At 49.4% G+C, this 17,126-nt stretch overlaps 2 protein-coding genes across 3 annotated transcripts; both read right to left on the bottom strand.

The window, feature by feature from the left end:
• Window positions 1-147: 147 nt before the first annotated feature.
• On the bottom strand, window positions 148-7,950 carry LOC115403625 (syncytin-A-like). 2 transcript variants are annotated; one of them, XM_030112594.1, is made up of 2 exons: window positions 7,675-7,950; window positions 148-2,059 (listed from the first exon to the last, which is right to left on the bottom strand). In XM_030112594.1, exon 2 carries the CDS (start codon window positions 1,391-1,393, stop codon window positions 221-223), a length of 1,173 nt encoding a protein of 390 aa, XP_029968454.1. In that variant the 5' UTR covers window positions 1,394-2,059; window positions 7,675-7,950; the 3' UTR covers window positions 148-220. The 2 variants fall into 2 exon arrangements, with proteins under 2 accessions (XP_029968454.1, XP_029968453.1); XM_030112593.1 differs by lacking the exon at window positions 7,675-7,950 and adding an exon at window positions 2,566-6,470.
• A 4,354-nt stretch (window positions 7,951-12,304) lies between these two features.
• LOC115403629 (histamine N-methyltransferase A-like) lies at window positions 12,305-15,309 on the bottom strand. Its single transcript, XM_030112597.1, has 6 exons — window positions 15,179-15,309; window positions 14,708-14,760; window positions 14,408-14,515; window positions 13,970-14,100; window positions 13,163-13,256; window positions 12,305-12,663 (listed from the first exon to the last, which is right to left on the bottom strand). Exons 1-6 carry the CDS (start codon window positions 15,307-15,309, stop codon window positions 12,305-12,307), a joined length of 876 nt encoding a protein of 291 aa, XP_029968457.1.
• Between the last annotated feature and the right edge of the window lie 1,817 nt (window positions 15,310-17,126).

Raw genomic sequence — 17,126 nt, 5'->3', positions numbered from 1 at the left:
CAGTCGCGGTTCCCCACACATTGGAGTGTGGGAGCTACGGTAGACAAAGCAGTCGCGGTTCCCCACACATCGGAGTGTGTGAGCTACGGTTGTTTACAAAAAATATCTCTGTGAGCACTACAAGTGAGAAACAGCATGCATACATGAGAAATTTCCATCACATTCCCCCCTTTTGATTAAATCAACCACGGTTTAATCAACTTCAACAGACCCCCCCACATCAGTCAATCAACCCCAAATCATCAGCATCATCAACATCAGAATCATCAGAAAGATGAGCGAACGAGGATGCAGACAGCTCAGTGGAATGAAGCAAAGTATAATGAGCCAAAGTAGCTGTGAACATGCGAGCAACCAGACAACGGACCAGGGGAATAATGCAGCAGGAGAAAACCCCCAGAATCAATAGGAAAACAGCTAGCATGCCAGCAACCTTAGTAAGCCAAGCCCGCCAGCCGGCCCCAGCCAGCCAGCCCCAGAAGTCCCATCCAGACGAGGGGACACCCGTCTCCTGAGCATGTAGTTCAGCCAGGAGAGAGGACAGCCGAGCATGTATATTAGTCATGTTATCAGAGACATCAGGAACCCAGGTGCAGCAGTGATCACCTATGAGAGCACAGACCCCTCCCTTCTCAGCGAGAAGGAGGTCCAGGGCCACCCTGTTCTGCAGGCCCATGACACGCTCGGCCTTCTGCTCATCTGTGAGGAGATCAAAACCGTCAGTGACGAGACCGGTGAGGTTCTCCAACTCCCATGCAAGCGAGTTAATCTCATGCTGGTTACGAACGGTGCCATGCCAAGGGAAAAACCCCCCCCAGAACGCCTGCCCCCACCCTATGCGTCTCTTGTCCTCCGGAACTGCAACAGCCCGCTTCCGGAGACGACGGACACCTGGGATATCAGCAGCAGAGGAATGCACAGTCACAGCAGGAATCAAATGGGCCAAATAGCAGGTACCAGACCAGTCTCTCGGCAGATAAATGTAGGATCTATGGCCACAAACCCACACCATGTCCGTGGGACACCCATAGCCCGCCCTGCTGGGGAAGGATACGATGTCCCCTTTCAGAACAGTTTTAGCATCCCACTGGAGAAACAACGAAGACATGTTAGTAAAAACAGAGTAGTTCAAGTAGATCACAGACCAGAGCGGTGAACCACTCCACCAGGTCGACGCATGGGGAGAGGTAGCATTAGGACATGGCTGATGATCCACAGAACAGGACACATTGAGAGTGAGCGCACAGCCAACAGTGTCACCCAAATGGGAACGGGTCCGAGCAGGTTGCCGCACGCACAAGGGAGGTGGGCCAAAAGGAGAATGTAGGCCCCTGAGCTCGTAAATAGTACCTGTGTGTGCACACGTGAAATTAGTAATATTAGAAAAATGCATGGGCTCTCGGAAAGGGGTCAACGGGGAACAGTTGCGTTCGGGTATCGCAGTGTAAGCAGGGTTTGATTTTTGCGGTAGCGGATAAAGGTGTATAGAGAATCGGAGAGGGAGACGGGATGTGGGATCAGCAGAGTGTTAGCAGGGGTAGCATGAGGCATAAAAGCACACACAATACAACTAGAATTATGCAGTCCCCGAGCTACCGCGCGGGCAGCTCTCCACCACAGGTTGTCCTGGGGCCCGGCGAGGTCCTCCACCACGTGCCCACGGTGGAGCGGAGGAGCCATCACTGCTAGCGCTGGCAGCAGCATCATCAGGACCAGGAACATCTCCATCGTTGCCTCGTGGAGGGTGGACTACCTCACACGGGAGCTGATCTCAGGGATTATTCTGCCCTGTGGCTGGGAGATCAGCTGTCGGAGCCGGCGGTGGCACCGTAAGGAGTTTACAGTGACTCGCGTGGATCCAGGTAGCTCGCTCTGCTACCTTCACGGCAGTGTGAGTCACCAGCAGGACTTGGAACGGACCGAGCCACCGTCTGGCTTTCCAGTGCTTCCTGCGGAAGTCCTTCACCAGGATCCAGTCCCCTGGGTTCAGTCGGTGTAGAGGGCCTTCAGCCGGGCGCGGAAGAGCCTCCTTCACGGTTTGCCTGATCTGAAACAGAGTCTTGGAGAGATCGGCACAATAAGACACCATGCTGCTGTCTCACATATCAGTAGACAAGGCTTGCCAGCGCGGAGGCTCCAAGCCTGTCTGAGGCGGGCGCGCGAACAGTGTCTCAAATGGACTGAGACCTGTTCTGGCTCTCGGACGCATGCGCATGGCCATCAGCACAAGAGGAAGAGCTTTAGGCCACGAAAGGCCCGTGTCCTCACAACATTTAGCCAGCTTGGCCTTCAAAGTGCCATTTTCTCTTTCCACTGCTCCTCCAGACTGTGGATGATAAGAGCAGTGTGTACGTAACTGGAACCCCAATCTATTGCTGACCTCCGTCAGCGCCTTATTTACAAAATGGGTTCCGTTATCACTCGTGATTCTGGTGGGAATGCCCCACCTCGGAATGATTTCAGTCAGGAGTGCTTTGGCTACCGCTCCGCTGTCCGCATGTTTGGTGGGAAAAGCCTCCACCCATTTGGAAAACATGTCAACAACCACCAGGCAGTATTTCTTACCCTCTGCAGGAGTCAGTTCCACAAAGTCCATCATCAGGTGGTCAAAAGGGAACTCAGACGGCGGGTGAGCAGCGCTCCCCACAGGCCGGACATGGCCGACATTGTGAGCTGCACACACCAAACATGTCTTACAGTGCCGCTCCGCCACAACCGAGAATCCCCTGGTAAACCACAAAGATGTGACCTGTTGTACCATTCCCCCCTTGGAGACATGATCAACACCATGAGCAAGCTTAGCAAAATGAGGGAAGAGGCGGCGAGGGAGACAGGGACGTCCATCCGAAGACACCCACACCCCGTCAGCGAACCTGCACCCGCTCGAGGACCAAAGCCGGCGATCATCAGGCGTAGCCAGCGATTGAACCTCAGCAAGAGAAGCTGAGGGGGCCTCGGAGTCAGCAACAGTCAGCTGAGGAGCCGGAGGTGCACTCGCCGCCCGTCTGGCAGCTGCATCAGCAGCAGCGTTCCCCCTGGAGACTGAATCCGCAGAGCCTGTGTGTGCAGAGCATTTCACAACAGCAATAGCAGAGGGTAACAAAATAGCATCCAACAGATCAGAAACTTGAGATGCATTCAGGATCGGTTTACCACCAGACGTCAGAAAATTCCTGTGCTTCCACAGGACACCAAAGTCGTGCACCACGCCAAAGGCGTAGCGAGAGTCCGTGTAAATGGTGACAGTTTTCCCCCTGGAGAGCTTACAGGCCTCAGTGAGGGCCACCAGCTCCGCAGTCTGAGCCGAGAAGTGAGCCGGAAGGGAGCCGGACACCAGGGTGTCGTGATCGGAGCAAACAGCAAAACCCACCCGGTTTCTTCCGGTCACATCGCGAGAGGAGGAGCCATCTACATACAAGATGAGATCAGAATTAGGCAAAGGAGAGTCAGAAAGATCCACCCGCGGGGTGCAGACCTGTGACAAGACCTGATCACATTGGTGAGGCTCCCCATCTTCCTCGGTTGGGAGGAGGGTTGCCGCGTTAAGCCTGGTGCACCGCTGAACAGTGATGTTAGGCATGTCCAGCAAAACAGTAGTATACCTGAGCCAACGCGCCGCAGAGAGGTGCGAGGTACGCTGTTCAAGTAGAATGACCGACACAGAGTGTGGTACCATAACAGTGAGCTGAGAATAACCCACTATGTCTCTGGATGCCAAAACCGCCTTCTCCGCCGCCGCAACAGCACGCAGGCAGTGTGGGAGCCCCGCAGCCACCGCATCTAGCCGCGAGGAGTAGTACCCCACCGGACGAAGCAGGTCCCCATGAGCCTGTAAAAGAACAGATGACATGAAGCCATTCTTCTCATCCACCATCTGTGTGAATGGTTTGGTTGGATCAGGCAGAGCCAGAGCCGGAGCAGAGAGGAGGGCCTCCTTCAAAGCCACAAATGCAGCCTCGGCCTCCGTGGTCCACGGGACTGGTTCTTGCGCTGCAAGGTGTGACCCATAGATACACCTGGTAAGAGGGGACTCAAGAAATGAATAGTTAGGAATAAAATTCCTACAATAACCAGTCATGCCTAAGAAGGACATCATTTGTTTCTTAGTGACGGGTTTTGGAATGTTGCGTATCGCAGCAACGCGAGAGTCTGACAGCTTCCGAGCGGAGCAGGAGATCACATGCCCCAAGAAGGTGACAGTGGGGAGAACAAACTGCAGTTTCTTCCTGCTGACCTTGTGACCCTGCTCACAAAGATGACGCAACAATGCAAGTGTGTCAGTTTGACACTGCTCCTCCGTAGGCGCACAGACCAGGAGATCATCCACATACTGCAGAAGGACCGAACCTGGGGACAGCACAAGGGAGGAGAGAGAATCACGCAGTGCCGCATTATAGATGGTAGGAGACTCACAATAACCTTGACACAGCCGTGTGAAGGTGTACGGTTTCCCCTCGAATTCAAATGCAAACCAGTACTGTGAATCCGGGTGAACTGGAACAGAGAAAAATGCATTTGACAGGTCAATCACAGAAAAAAACGTAGCTGTGGACGGTATCTGAGATAAAATGGTGTGCGGGTTAGGAACGGTGGGAGACCTGGGGACCACCGCCCTATTCACAGCTTGTAGATCCTGAACAAATCGCCACTCCACTGGTTCACCAGGGCCCCTAATTTTTTTCACAGGAAACAGCGGAGTCCGCACTGGTGAGGAGGGGCAGGGCACAATCACCCCTGCTTTTAGCAACGAATGAAACACAGGAGTTATGCCTGCCACGGCCTCCTGTTTCAGCGGATACTGCTTCTGACAGGGCCGGAAAGAAGATTTGGGTGTGATGACGACAGGCTCACACCCCCTTATCAGTCCGACGTCATATTTGTTTTCAGCCCACAGCTGCTTTGGCAGCGAGTCAAGGGCTGCTGTTGTGGAGGGAGAGGCACAAGGAGAGAGAGAGAGAAGTGAATCATACTGGCACTCCAGCCGCACAGTACGCTGACAGTGAACAGCACTAGGGAGTGCTTGACAATACACGCGAGCTGATGAGGAGTATAAAACATGTGGGTCAGAAGTGGGCTCCCAATCTTTAGCTCTGGAAGCCTTCAGCATAAATGCCCCTAAGTGTTTCCAAGCCCGGTTCGACGGTCGAGCCAGGGAAATGTGAGGTGAGGAACCTCCCCACCCTCGAAATAAGGGACTCTGAGTCGGTGTGAGTTGGACCGAGAGAGCACAGAAAGATTTGTCCCACACCAAGCACTGAAGGATGAGTCTATCATGTGTTTGCTTAAAGAACTGCTCCTCATACTCGTCATCTGGACCTTCACGACAGAAATAAGACGTGCAGTGCAAATCTGCCGCCTCCATGAAAACTGAGGAGGGCGCCACTCTAGCCCGACATAATTCCAGCCAATGCAAACTTGTCGGTTGTTGACCAATCTTCCATTGGTACACATAGTTTGGGGTCAAAGGGCAATATTTGACCATTGTGAGTGTGCTCATGTTGTCCTCCTCAGGGCCAGTGGGGGGTCCCGAAATAGACAACCCCTCAGGTCCTGACACAACCGTGAGCCTGAGTTGACACATCAGATCCCTGCCCAGCAAATTGATCGGGCATAATTTAGAGAGGAGAAATTTATGAGTGAACTGCGATCCTGTAGAGGGTGAACAGGTTAATGGAACCGTAAACCGCTCCCTCTGCTGATGTCCAGATGCCGATATGGACAGGATGGAATCCCCACTCAGTCCTGGGGCGGGAGTGAGGACACCATCCTGAATAACAGAATGGGTGGCACCCGTGTCCACCATAAAATGTACATTTTGGCCATTAACCACCAGGGTGTAAATGGGAAACTTCTTGTATTGCTCTTGTGATAGGAAGATGTGTGTGTGCATCTCATCCACATTGACCATGTGTGTGTGTGTCGTCTCAGCATCTACTGTGTGTGTGTGTGGCGTCTCGCTATCTACTGTGTGTGTGTGTGGCGTCTCGCTATCTACTGTGTGTGTGTGTGGTGTCTCACTTCCCTGTACCGCTGCAGCTGAAATATCAGCGGTGTAATCCTCCGTCCCTGGGATCGCCTCCCCCCACTCGCACCGTCAGTCCGCGTGTGGAGCTTCCTTGCCACTCTCGCGTTCCTCCCGGGCCTGAGGGCATTTCTTTGCCCAGTGTCCACGTTGCCCACACAGAAAACAGCAATCCCTGTCCACCGATTGACGATATTGCTTGCGCTGGCCACGTCCCCCGCTCCTGCGACCTCCTCGTCCTTTACCCCGACCCCCCGCTGGTGGGGGTCCCGAGTACATGGTCAAGGCAGCCTTATGAAGATCAGCATCCCGTCTCCCGGCCTGCTTGTTGACCTTATCTCTGATGATGTCCTGAGCGTGGCAGCAATGCCGTCTCAGGGTTGCGAGGCGGACTTCGTGTCTCATGCCCACATACAGCTGTCGTACGAGGGCCCCCATCTCGGGTAACAGTCCGTCCACAATAGTGGAATGGATGTGATGGAATTACGGAAACCCGCATTGGCCACATGGGCCCAGTCCGGATCTTTCAGACGGGCTTCATCCGCGGGTATACTGTCCCGTATCTTGGCCAGGTCACAGGGCTTCAGCTTCAGGGCAAGAATTTTTCTTATCTCCGCTCCGGTAGGTCTGTATTCTTGGCAGAACGCTGAAAATTCAAGCCCGAATTTCTGTCCATTGTCAACCGGATCAGGGAGCTGTTTTCCGTGCAGCTGAACTTCCTCTGGAGACCATGGGCGGTACACCAGAATTGGACCGTCAGCACCAGCAACTTCCACCATCGGAGCGGTCACAGTGGATGAAACCGCGTGTGGAGACGGAGATGTAGAGCGCCGCTGGCGCCGGCTGCGGGTGCCGATAGGAGACCTGGTGGGACTCGGAGTCGTAGTTGAATCCGGGGCAGGTCCTCCTCCCACAGCTCCATCTAGCAGGGGTGGTGGCTGGTCTTGAGGATGACGGCGTCGAGGGGGGTGCGAGTCCAGGTCGGGGTCCACCTTCATGGCAGCCAATGCCTGTACAGCGGGAGCATAAGGCGAGGAAAGTGAAACATCATATGTTGGCGGTACTGATTTCAACATATTATCTTTTCTGTTTCCCACATCTCCACTCATATCCAATGCCCCCGCCATTTTGCGCATAGTCGCTTTCTTCTCTCTGTTTTCTGCTTCCGTTTTCCAAATTGTAATACACTTCTTGTGCATCTCCAGTCGCTGCACATGTTCAGGCTTCAACTTCCCCTTCGAAGTCATCATTTTATCCCATTCCGCCTGAATGTCTCTTTCGACCTTCTTTATCTGATTCACACTCAAACTGCCCCCCTCGGGGAAACCAAACCTTTCACTCCATTCTCTCACACAGACCACACACTCAGACCCATACTTTTTCGACATGTCGTTACATATTGGGGTGTCTGGAGGACTCTTCTCTTTAACAGATCTGTTACCCATTTTCAATTGGACGTCTCCAACGGCCTTTTCGCCTCTACGGTCCCAGCCCAGACCCGAGGGTGCAAAAGTGCTAAAAAACCCTCTCCAATCTCTCTCTCCCACTCCAAACACTACTCTGGGAAGATTGAAGTTTTATGCTGTTATTATAGTGACCGGCACTACATCAGTCACTCGCCCTCCAACCAGTCCAATATGAAAAGAACTCACCGGGTGCTTGTAGGAGTTTTCCCTCAAAGGGGGAAAACCAGTTCGTGGATCCTAGCGGTGGTCCGGTCGGCAGGTGCGAACCCAGTCCCCGTAGAGTCCGTCAATGGCGGTGGGGCTGCAGCAATTTGTCCGCAGGATGGCCGATCACCGGGTCCCCGTCCCCCGCCGGATTCCACTCGTAGGATCCTGCCGACAACGCCAACTGTTATGGCAATTTTATTTTAATAAAATGCATCAGCCGGCGAGTTCGTTTTGGTCTTTTTATTAAGCTGTACAGCCTGAGAAGTCACACAGTCAACAGAGTAACAGAGTGAGTTCTGCCCTCGCAGGGGCGTGCAAGCCTCTAATAACTATCTGCTGCGTTCACTCCCAGGGGCCTTGACTGCACCCAGCCGCAGGCTGGATACAGGAAGACTCCCACGAGTGCCCGCAGCTGCTACGCTAAGATTATCAGGAAAAGTAAATTCTAGACAAAGCAGTCGCGGTTCCCCACACATTGGAGTGTGGGAGCTACGGTAGACAAAGCAGTCGCGGTTCCCCACACATCGGAGTGTGTGAGCTACGGTTGTTTACAAAAAATATCTCTGTGAGCACTACAAGTGAGAAACAGCATGCATACATGAGAAATTTCCATCACATGCTCCACAGTTCAGTCTGTGTGCCAACACGTGTAACCGCCGGAAGCGCAGACCCCCGTGACGGTTGATATATGTCACCGTCGTTGCATTCTCCGTTCTCACCAGGACATGATGTCCCCTGAGAAACGGGAAAAAGCGTGTTGGCATGAGAAACACCGCCAAGAGCTCGAGGTAGTTTACGTAAGCCCACTGGAGACCCTCACTCCAGACGCCCCTCACGTAACGATCCTCGCATATACCACTCCAGCCCGACATGCTTGCGTCTGTGGTTATCACTTTCCGGGACAGAACAGGGCCCAAAGGCACCCCTGTCACCAGGAAAGCTGGGTGGCGCCAGCGGCGCAGTGCCATTGTGCATTGCGTACCGACCGTCACCCTCCGTGCGCCACAACGCACAGGATTCAGTTTGAGGGAGGACACCCACAGCTGAAAATCCCTCATGTACAGACAGCTGAGCTGGACTGCAAGGATGGCCGAAGCTATCAGGCCCAGTAGTCGGAGGCATAATCTGAAGGGGACCAGATTGTGCAGGGTGAAGCGCGAGAGGCAGGCTCTGAAAGCGCTCACCCCTGCCGCTATTGGGGGCGGGGGCGTATTGGGATATGGAAATATGAGTCTTTGAGGTGGACTGACGTGAACCAGTTGTCCCGACGCACCATACACAGCAGGGATGCGTGTGTGAGCATCCTGAACTGGTATGTTCTGAGGTATTTGTTCAGAGCCCGGAGATCCAGGATTGGGCGAATCCCGGTCCCTCCTCATTTGGGGACCAGGAAATACCTGGAATAAAAGTCGCTCTGACATTGTGCGGGAGGCACTACGTATATTGCTGTCTTTTCCAATAGCGAGTGAATTTCCTCCTGGAGAACACGAGCTGACTCTCCATGCGCCTGAAAATGCACTATACCAGAGAAACGAGTGGGGACAGCTGCAAACTGAAGCCTGTAACCCCACAATATCGTTCTCAGAGCCCAGGCTGAGCTGGGGAGGCCAGCCCATCGCTCTGTCATCAGGCAGAGTGATGTGACAACCTCTGTTAGACTGCCTGTCACTGGGAACTCCAATAACGGTGTTATGGCGCCCCCTAGTGACAAGATGCAGCTGCGACCGGCGTGCACCACTGCACATGCGCCGGGTGTTGGTGCATTGACAGACTTGGTGCCGCTCCGGGACTGAGGTCGGGACGTCACCCGCTCTGGAACCGGGACCGACACCGAACTGTTTATGTTCTTGTTTGTTAATTGTGACTGCGCCCTCGACCTGCGGTCTGGATGCGAGAATGAAGCACTTTATTGAACAAGAACAATGATGAAGTGTGCTTGTGTGACTTCGGCGGGCGCACGCAGTAGCGGGGACTCGTGGGCTCCGGACATCGAACCAAGCACGCTGAGGAAGAAAGACGGGTGGGGCAGTTGAACGTGCAGCGCCGGCACCGGTCTGAAGAAGGGGACCATCAGGTCATCTTCTTCTTCCTGGCCTGCGGACCGGCAATCTGTGCGTTCTGTGACGGCAGAGCTGCTGTCGCTATAGCGACCTTTCTGGGCCAGCCGGACCTCGACTCCTGTCTGGGTGGAACAGCAGGGGCAGGACGGTCTTTCGGCAGTGTGGGGATCTTAAACTGAGGGAAGGAAGGATGTGCCGTAGCCTGCACGGCTCTCTGCCGCAGGGCTGGGGCAGGTGGACGCTCGGCTTTGCGCAGGAGGCAGAGCTGGAGAGCTTCATCCTCCCTCTTCTTCGCCTCGCAGCGCTGCTGCATTGAGGCGAGAGCGGAGCCAAAAATGCCATCTGGTGTGATCGGCATGTCCAAACATGTCCTCCTTCTCTCTGTCCGATAGGTTGGACAGGTTGAGCCATCTGGTTTGTTCTTATAACACCATCGTCCCCAGAGATTTACCTGTGGCCTGGACGGAACAGTGCTGCACGCGGATGCAGATGTCCGTTATCATGGTGATCTCGTCCCACAGCGCTGGGTCAGGTTTGGTCGCCATGTCCTCACACAGCTCCGCTTGGTAAACGGACAGCATGGACGAGACATTAAGCACCCTGACAGCCAGCGCTCTCATTCATGGCAGACTGGACGCGGTCTGCTTTGGAGGGCAGCGTAGGATCCCTGGATGAAGCGGTTAGCCACGTGTGCAAATACGCAGCGACTAGTGACTCCATGGGGGGGCATACGGAGAATACCGAGCTTCTGCACGCCCTCGCAATCCAAGGCTGAAGCTCCGTGTATGGAGCGTTTGCTGCAAAACAGGTGAGCCTTCCATGAGGAGGATAACTCATTGAGTGGCTCGGGGAAGACGGGGAGTAGCTGCTTAGCTGTCCTCACAGCCTGTGGGAATTTCTTCCCTTCATAACAGGACCTGGTGGTCTCCGTTATTGCCTCAGGCCAGGGGATGTTCAGCCGGGATGCAGAGCGTTTGCACACGGCCTGCATGTCTATGCTGAGGGAGCGGGCGCACTTCCCTCCTCATCCCCGAGGACAGCCTCAGCGCCTGGCATGGCGAGCTGAGCGGCAAGCTGAGAGGAGGGAATGAGGACATCGTCCTCACTCTCCTCCTCGGATATGAGGAGTTCCGAGATTGTCTCGAAGTCATCCTCATAGTCCAACTCCAAAACGTCTTCCGCGAGCGGAGTCGGGGCGGCCAGGTCCAACTGCCGCTAGCGCGCGGGCCAACAACCGCGTCATCACCTTCCTTCTCCCCGCTGGTGACAGGCGTGTTAAATGCAGGAATGAAGGGGTCCTGACTGGACGAGCTAGCTTGGAGTGCTAGGCGTCATCGGAGACTCTTAGTGGTGAAGCAGGCGCAATGCTTGCAGGAGCCTGGGGCCCCGATAGCCTGCCAGGCGTGTTGAAGCCCGAGGCAAAACGAGCAGACCTGGTGTGAGTCGCGGCTCGATATCTTATTGCCGCAGGCGCAGTGCGGGGCCCCGGAGTCTCCATCTCCTCTGGTGTGAGAAGCATGGGCGTCCATCGTAGTTAGCTGGGAGCCAACCTGAGGCACCGCGAAATTAGCTGGTGTGCTAATTCAGCAGGACGGTGTTCGCTGGTGTACTAAATCGCGTCAACTGTCCCGTGGTGTGGTCAGGTAATGAACTCTCCAGGCTATGGTAAAGGCTGGAGGGTCGTGAAAATGTAGCAGCTAGCGCTCGGCGATGGAGCAGAAATAGCTCTGTCTGTGAACAGTTAAGCTAGCTGTCACTGAGGATAGAGATATGCTACACGAAGCGAGAAGAGGTGCTTGAGTGACGCTGCGTAGATGACGGAGGCTACTTAAATGTAGGTGGCTCCACCCTCAGTGGGCATAGTGAGATAAATGCTTCTGAGGCATAAGCTGGGGGTGTACCCCTTAGTGAGACATGGAAACAAATGCTGTGAATGAGAACCATGATTGTGGATTGTGTTGCCCAAACTTTGCCAGTTTGACAGGACCGACATGAACCATTAAAACGCTGGCTCCCACGCCACCTGCCAATGCAACATTGCTAGCCTCTGTAGACATGTTCAAATATTGGGGTGACAAATGTTGAAGTCAAGAAAAACGAGAGAAATGGGTGAGTTGATTCTACCGTTTTTATTTTTCTTACAATAAACAGCAGACATGTCAAATATTTTCCTCCACCATGCATGTCCCAGTGCACTCTTGAACTTTCCTACTCATGCCCTTGCGTCATCAAACCCCACACCTTACGTCCACAACACCCGCCCCATTCTCCATTCTGATGTGAGACATTACTTCCCAATGTGCACACCACAATATAAAACACTATAACTGCCATTTATATAACCAACTTCCATACATGGTGACATGCATCCAGGGTACTACATAGTGAAAATATTAGGAGTGAGACATTGGCTGTGAAAGGACTTTGTCTGAAAAGCAGATGTGTATTAGCAGATTGAGTGAACAAAAGAGAGAAAAAAATCAGCCTTGACAAAACTTGTTGCAAATGCATAGAACAGAGACTCAATGGTGATTTTTCATTTGTCAAACTTAAGCATGAACAACGATGCAGCTGAAGGTGCTGTCAAAGAAAACCCTGCTGTCTTTCATTGTACTGCACTTGTTTCTGAGTAAATCCAGGATGCCCGCTCTGATGTCCGGTGTGAAGGACTGGCTGAAGTGTGGTCTGGATGTCATGAAACTGAGCAGACGTTCTCCAGTGGTGCTGCCTGGATTGAAGCACTCAGTGATGTCGAATGAGTTTGGGATAACATACTCGTCATACTTCAGGCCCTGGCTCTTCAGACAAGCAATGACCTCTCCAGAGGTCACTTTTGGTTTGTCTGTGTCAGTACCAGCACGGAGCTCCTTCAAGTAAGTCTTCCACAGGGGAACCCAGTCAGACGTGGCTGCATAGTAAGAATATTATTATGCAAAACATCTAGAAACTAAAAAAGTACTCAGAGAGCACAGACCTCCGCCACACAGCTCAGTAGCCCCCTGGTAGCCACAACACCGATATGCCGATACTGAATAGTAATCAGACTGTAGTCCCTTCTGTTGCTAAATCAGAAATGTATATTTGTCACTCAAAAGACATCAACATTCATTCATAACACACCAAGCATAAACACATGTGGGACTTCTTGTAAAATTTGAGACAGAGACAAGCAAGTTTTTTTTTTCTATTGAGGACATTCAAATAGTGGATGGATGGATGAACCCCCCTAAAGTCAAGTTTATCAAAGAGAAACAAAATCAAAATTATAGAAACTTTATCTAAACTTTATTGCTGAAGAAAGTTTTGAAACGAGGTTGAACTCAAGAATACTCGGTTTACAGTATATGACAGTATTTGGAAATTGAACGATTGAAATTAATTAAGATAAAAAATAAAAGTTTGCTTACCAGCATTTAGGATGATCAGAAGCCTGCCATTACGTTTCAGAAGGCTGTGGTGAAACTTGAGCGCTTCATTGAGGTCCTCGAAATAGTAGACCACCTGTTGGAGACAACATCGCTGAAAACATCTTTTCTGAAACTAAGCAAATCAAATGAAATGTGTGGCATTAAATAGAATTCCAAGGACACATCTATTCAATGGAGTTTACTTTTTTAAGGACACTGTCACAGTGGTCCATAACTTAGCAATGAACTAACTATCTGTGTACTGATCAGCCACAACATTAAAAACACCTTCCAAGATGAAGTTGGTCCACCGTGTGCAGACAGTAAATCATCAGCACAATAAGCCTTAGACGTCCTCATGACGTCAGAAAGAAAAAGATTAATTAAAAACCAGGCTAGATTCCACCATCAGTCTGTGGATGATTTTTCATTCTGTTCTTAGGTTCAGATCGTACAGTTCACTTTGACTTACCTTCAGTCTATCTTGGCCAACAGTGATTGTGTTAATATTTGATTGGTTTTACTTTCTCAGACAAAGTAACGGAGGTCCCAACAACAGTGACAACAAAAAATATCTGGTGTTTCAGTCATCGTGTTCTGGTTATTGTCTACCAGATTTCTAAACCTGTCCATTTAGTTACTGCTGACCTTCCATCAGGGTTCAGCGTTAATGGCAATAAATGTCACTGCTCATTCAGTGGCTTCTTTATATACATGTAACACAATTTGTACAGCTACAAAGGTCATAAAGAGGAGAACAGACATTTAACCAACATTTTTCTTCAAATTAGTTAGGGATCATAATACATGAATCATGTGTATGAAGTCAAACTTCTTCATGTCTTCTTGTGCTTTCACTTGCTTCTCGTAGTCCTCACTGTTCATGATGTGCCAAGCAAATGAGATCTTCTGGAGGTTGGCCGTATTTGCTACCAAAGCTTGAAAGTGGACAAAGAAAGAATGATAAAACTGATTATCTGGTCAGTTTGATTTACAGCAGTTGAAGACATTTAGTTTAAGTTTGGGTTGCTAAAGTATAGCAGAATAAAATCACATACAAAGCTGTAACAATCCATGAAGAGTATAAAGATCCAAAAATACCCCACAAGTCCTTATGGGCATAAAACTTTGTGTCACAACCTCAATGACCAGAAATATTTCATATTGATGACGGTTGCATGAACAGGAATGTCACGACTATCATTTCCTTTCTGTCTGATTTTTGAGAGGGGAAATCATCATTACCTTTGAAGCTGTCTGTGAGCTGAATGCTCCCGTCGACAATATCAGCTGTGATGGGCACAGCAGGAAAAACAGACTGGAGCAAAGATAACATCTCTGCATCCATTTCACCTGGAATGAATAACAAATTTTGGAAACCAGAGTCTCTGTGTAGGGTGTGCTTCTTTCAAAGGAGTGTGATGAAATGTGTTTTTAAGTCTAATGGTGTCTGATGAAACATTTTCCTTCAGTGTTATTTTTGTCAGTGAACACCGACACATGAAAGATACAGTTTTGCACTTGGTTTGTAACTTTATTACTTACCTGCCCCACTTCCAACACCGAGAACATCCAGGCTGCTTTTGCCTGCTCCAATTCTGCATCAGCAGGGAAAAATGTAAAAGCAGATGTGCAGATTTAGCCACATGAGCATCAACCGTTGTTTAGCATTGCTGTGTACGGATTATATAACTTTTTGAGTTGTGCTGGCTAATTTAGCAAACATATCTGGGGTATTTAGAGTTAAATCTGCAAAACACACATAAAATCATGCAAGAATTCTGTTTGCCAAAACATTTTTAAATTTCCAGACCATCTATCAAGTCACTTTTTTTGTAACTGTTGCTTTCCAATTAAAAATGTACCATGTATCTAATATAAGAGGCTTGATTCTGCATAGATGATGATCGATTCAGTGTGCTTTTTTGTTGAAAGCGAAAATGGAAAAAAAAAGCCCTTGAATATATTGAAATTTGGTTTGTGTGTGTGTACACAGGATCTGTCTGTTTACTTTACCTTTCAAATTCTGGTCGGAGGATGCCAGGAAGATGCTGGAGCATGACCTTGTGTTCTTCGGTGTGTTCCAAGAAGAAATAGAAGTTTTGGATAATAGTCCCTTCAAAAGAAGTCTGCTTTCCTGCAGACATGACTGATTTTTTTTCTATTTTTAATGAGAAAATGGAAAAACACAAGTAATTTAAACTATACAGAACTTTTCTCAGGCGTTTTTTATTGAAGAATTCAAAGAATTCAAATGTCCTTGACAAGCAAAACACTTGCAGCTTCCTCCAGTATCCAAAAGTCTGTTCAAGTGTTGTCTCATTTTCACAGGGTTTATACATATTGACCAAGAGTACAGCGTTTTTTTTTTTTTTGGAACTGGCAGAAGTTAAAGGAACACAGAGGACTGATTCAGCTCCACCCATGTGGTGCATTCCAAATACTTTTAAAAAACCATGAAAGTCCACAAAACTGTGGAACAAAAAGTTTCCCATGATAGGATGTTATCAGGTGCAGCCTGGAGAGTTTTTGGTTATTATTCTTTTCAGTGTCACTACTGGCTGACCACATTTAAATCAATTCATGCTTCAACTAACTCTAAAAAACACAACAATCTTGCAATTAAAAAAGGAAAGGGGAAAAACTTAAGTTTTCAGATATTTTTCCAAAAGGTTGTTTATCAAGTAGCAACAAAATGGGAATGTTCAGTTGGCTGTAGATTGTGGTCATTACTTTTGAATGAACCAGGGTTTTATTTGTCCCTTCGTTATGAATTCAAAGTGTGTACTGATGTATCTGAGGAGTCTCTTGATGGACATTTTCTAATCAGGCTTGTACAATAGTATGATAATATTTGAATTAAACTATGGGTTATGGTTGTTTAAACAAAATAACAAGGGAAGTGTGATGAACATCAGATCAGTTAACAATAAGAAGTCAAACATGCAGCACAGAGCCAGTTAACCTTTAACAGGTATGAATAAACATATTGACAAAGCTGGGATTTTGGTTCATAAATGTTCCACAGAGTACAACACAGTCCTTGGATCTTGCACAAATTGCCAACTGTTTTACCCTGTGAATTAAAATGACTATGGTGGGCTGAGCATTGTCATGAATTTTATCCAGAATAGTGAAATGTTGAAAGTCAAAAATGGACTAATTTATATATTTTTAGATCACTACATTGTATTTAAACCAAAACTAAGTTTACAGAAGATGCCGTATGACCTTTGTGATTTGGCGACAGTCGCTCAGTTGGTAGAGCAGGTTGTCTTATAACCAGAAAGTTGGCGGTTTGATCCCCGCTCCCGCAGGCGTAAAACTGGCGTTGTGTCCTTGGGCAAGACACTTCACCGACGTTGCCTAGTATGAAAGTTGTGAGAGTGAATGGTTGGTGGTGGTCGGAGAGGCCGATGGCGCAGATTGGCAGCCTCGCTTCCGTCAGTCTGCCCCAGGGCAGCTGTGGCTACAGTAGTGGCTTACCACCACCCAGTATGGTGTGAATGAATAATGCCATGTAAAGCGTCTTTGAGTGTCCTGAAAAGCGCTATATAAAACCAATGCATTATTATTTATATATTTTGTGCATTTTTGTTTGTGTTGTTATGAGATGACGTCAGGGCATGTGACACACTACTTGCTGAACGATTAATGAGGGCAAGAGTGTCATGAACTATTATTGTTTGTAGTATATATATATCTGTTGTCATGTTGAACATGCTAAAACAGTAGCATATCATGAGTAATATGTTGTGAAAATGCACTTTATTACAAGCAAATACATGGATAAATGTCAAATGGAAGTGTGTTTATCACATGACGCAGTGAGATGCACTACATTAAATGAGAGATATTCAGGTGAAAGTTCAGGATGAATCTAAGGTACACTATTATCTTTTCAGGTGAACTTAATGTGACCATCTAAACTCTTTAATGCACAAGTCTATTTTTTCAGTATCTC

This window comes from Salarias fasciatus, chromosome 16 (genome assembly GCF_902148845.1).
Source record: "Salarias fasciatus chromosome 16, fSalaFa1.1, whole genome shotgun sequence".
In the NCBI taxonomy this organism is placed as follows: Eukaryota; Metazoa; Chordata; class Actinopteri; order Blenniiformes; family Blenniidae; genus Salarias; species Salarias fasciatus.
This window is presented reverse-complemented; position numbering and strand designations above follow the sequence as displayed.

Excerpts from the sequence above, each read along its gene's own strand:
- LOC115403625 (XM_030112593.1), bottom strand. The coding sequence starts at position 5,908 with ATGGTCAATGTGGATGAGATGCACACACACATCTTCCTATCACAAGAG. Across the intron at positions 2,060-2,565 it reads GGAACTGACTCCTGCAGAGG|ACTCTGTTTCAGATCAGGCA; the intron begins GTAAGAAATACT and ends GATCTCTCCAAG.
- LOC115403629 (XM_030112597.1), bottom strand. The coding sequence starts at position 15,309 with ATGTCTGCAGGAAAGCAGACTTCTTTTGAAGGGACTATTATCCAAAAC. Across the intron at positions 13,257-13,969 it reads ACTTCATACACATGATTCAT|GTGGTCTACTATTTCGAGGA; the intron begins GTATTATGATCC and ends TGTCTCCAACAG. Across the intron at positions 12,664-13,162 it reads TCTGATCATCCTAAATGCTG|CCACGTCTGACTGGGTTCCC; the intron begins GTAAGCAAACTT and ends CTTACTATGCAG.